The sequence below is a fragment of the Penaeus monodon genome, chromosome 27, assembly GCF_015228065.2.
Source record: "Penaeus monodon isolate SGIC_2016 chromosome 27, NSTDA_Pmon_1, whole genome shotgun sequence".
Classification (NCBI taxonomy): domain Eukaryota; kingdom Metazoa; phylum Arthropoda; class Malacostraca; order Decapoda; family Penaeidae; genus Penaeus; species Penaeus monodon.
Window position 1 is genome coordinate 11,336,753 of NC_051412.1, and position 1,596 is coordinate 11,338,348.

Consider the following 1,596-nt stretch of genomic DNA (forward strand, 5'->3'; position numbering starts at 1 on the left):
TTCATCTTTCTCTTATTTTTGTATTTGGTTTGTGATTTTGAATTGCATTTAACAAATGAAAGCTCAGAGTTTAATGCTGTCGTACACGCAACAGATTCCTTTGCTGATGACGCTGATTGGCCATGTCATGTACGCCGGAGGATATCTCTTGAGCAACTGGCAGACGTCTTGGCCCGTCGAGGTCATCTACCTCGTCACCGTCTTGGAGGCTTTGGGCGGCGGCAACGTGGGCCTCTTGTGTACCACCATCAGCTACATCAGTGATATTTGCCCCGAGAAAACTCGCACCTCTCGCGTCAGCACAGCCAACTCTCTGTGGTACCTTGGGGGTCCTGTGGGCACCCTGCTTGGGGCGCTGGTCATTAAGTACGGCGGCTACAACTTGGCTCTCCTGCTGGTTCTGCTGGCCTACCTCTCGGCCGTCCTGTACGTGGTGTTCGTCATCAAAGAATCGCACGGACCTTTCGCCAAGACAAATTTGCAGGACCATGAATCAGCCAAGCAAGAAGCAAGTCTCGACAGCAAGGATGTGTCCAAACTGCGCATGGCGTCCGATTTCTTCAACTGGCGGCGTGTGGTTGAGTCCTTCAAGACGGCGTTCAGACAGCGCGAGGGCAACGCTCGCATGTTCATCATGGCCATCATCCTCAGCAACATGCTCCGTCGCGTCGCTAGAGGTCAGTCAGATCACTCGTTGCTTATCCTGTGTATGGGGAATATCTGATTTCTCCCAGACTACGAATCGCGGGTAAAATGATAAGCAATCTAGGGTCAGACAATGCAAATAACATTGTTGTATGTTGCAGGTTTCTTCATGTACATGTTCGTGCGTCGCGCCCTGTCCTGGGAGGCCACCGACTACGGCTACTGGATCACCTATCGGAATCTGCTTGCGGCCATCGGTGAGTTGTGCTGTTTCCCTCTGTCCTAGCTTGTCTATAGCACATGTTCATGTTCCCACTTTTCATGATATTGAAATATTTACTTCTTGTGTGTGATAAAATGTGTATGATATAAATCTTCAAAGGTTCTTTTCATTGCATAATCATCGATCATCTTACCAGGTTCGCTGTTTCTGGTGCCGATCCTCACCAAGATGCTGTCTTTTACGGACGCCTCGCTGGCCGTGCTGGGCTCCTTATCCATCATGGGCGAATATGTGTGCTACAGTCTTGTCAACGGCGTGTCTCAGGCGTTCCTCATGTGGTTGGGACCTCCCGTCGGCGTCATCTCCAACGCCAGCGTCATCGCCTTTAGATCGTTGTCCACCAAACTTGTCAGCAAAGAGGAGAAAGGTGATGCAATTTTCATGACTTATTGCAACTTAATTTTTGTCAAACATGCACGTAGTCTGTAAGTTTGTTTCCTCTCTTAAGGAAGTTTGGTATCAACAGGTCGCATCAGCGCAGTCATGGCCGCCATGAATGGCCTGATGCCCATGGTCGCCTACGCCGCCTATTCCCCCATTTACTACATGACAGTTGACACATTGCCAGCTGCCCAGTTCTTCTTCGGGGCCTCACTCAACGTGCTCATCATGATCATATTCATGTAAGTGCTGGGGTAGCTCTGCCCAGAATGTCCACGATGTATATG

At 49.8% G+C, this 1,596-nt stretch overlaps 1 protein-coding gene across 1 annotated transcript in view; it reads left to right on the forward strand.

Annotated features, from left to right (window-relative positions):
* LOC119590416 (proton-coupled folate transporter-like) overlaps nt 1-1,596 on the forward strand; it is a 7,743-nt gene extending 6,147 nt beyond the window's left edge. The window contains 4 exon segments of the mRNA XM_037939083.1: nt 95-677; nt 807-902; nt 1,065-1,295; nt 1,395-1,596. Of these exon segments, the coding sequence (XP_037795011.1) occupies nt 95-677; nt 807-902; nt 1,065-1,295; nt 1,395-1,555 (1,071 nt within the window). The 3' untranslated portion in view covers nt 1,556-1,596.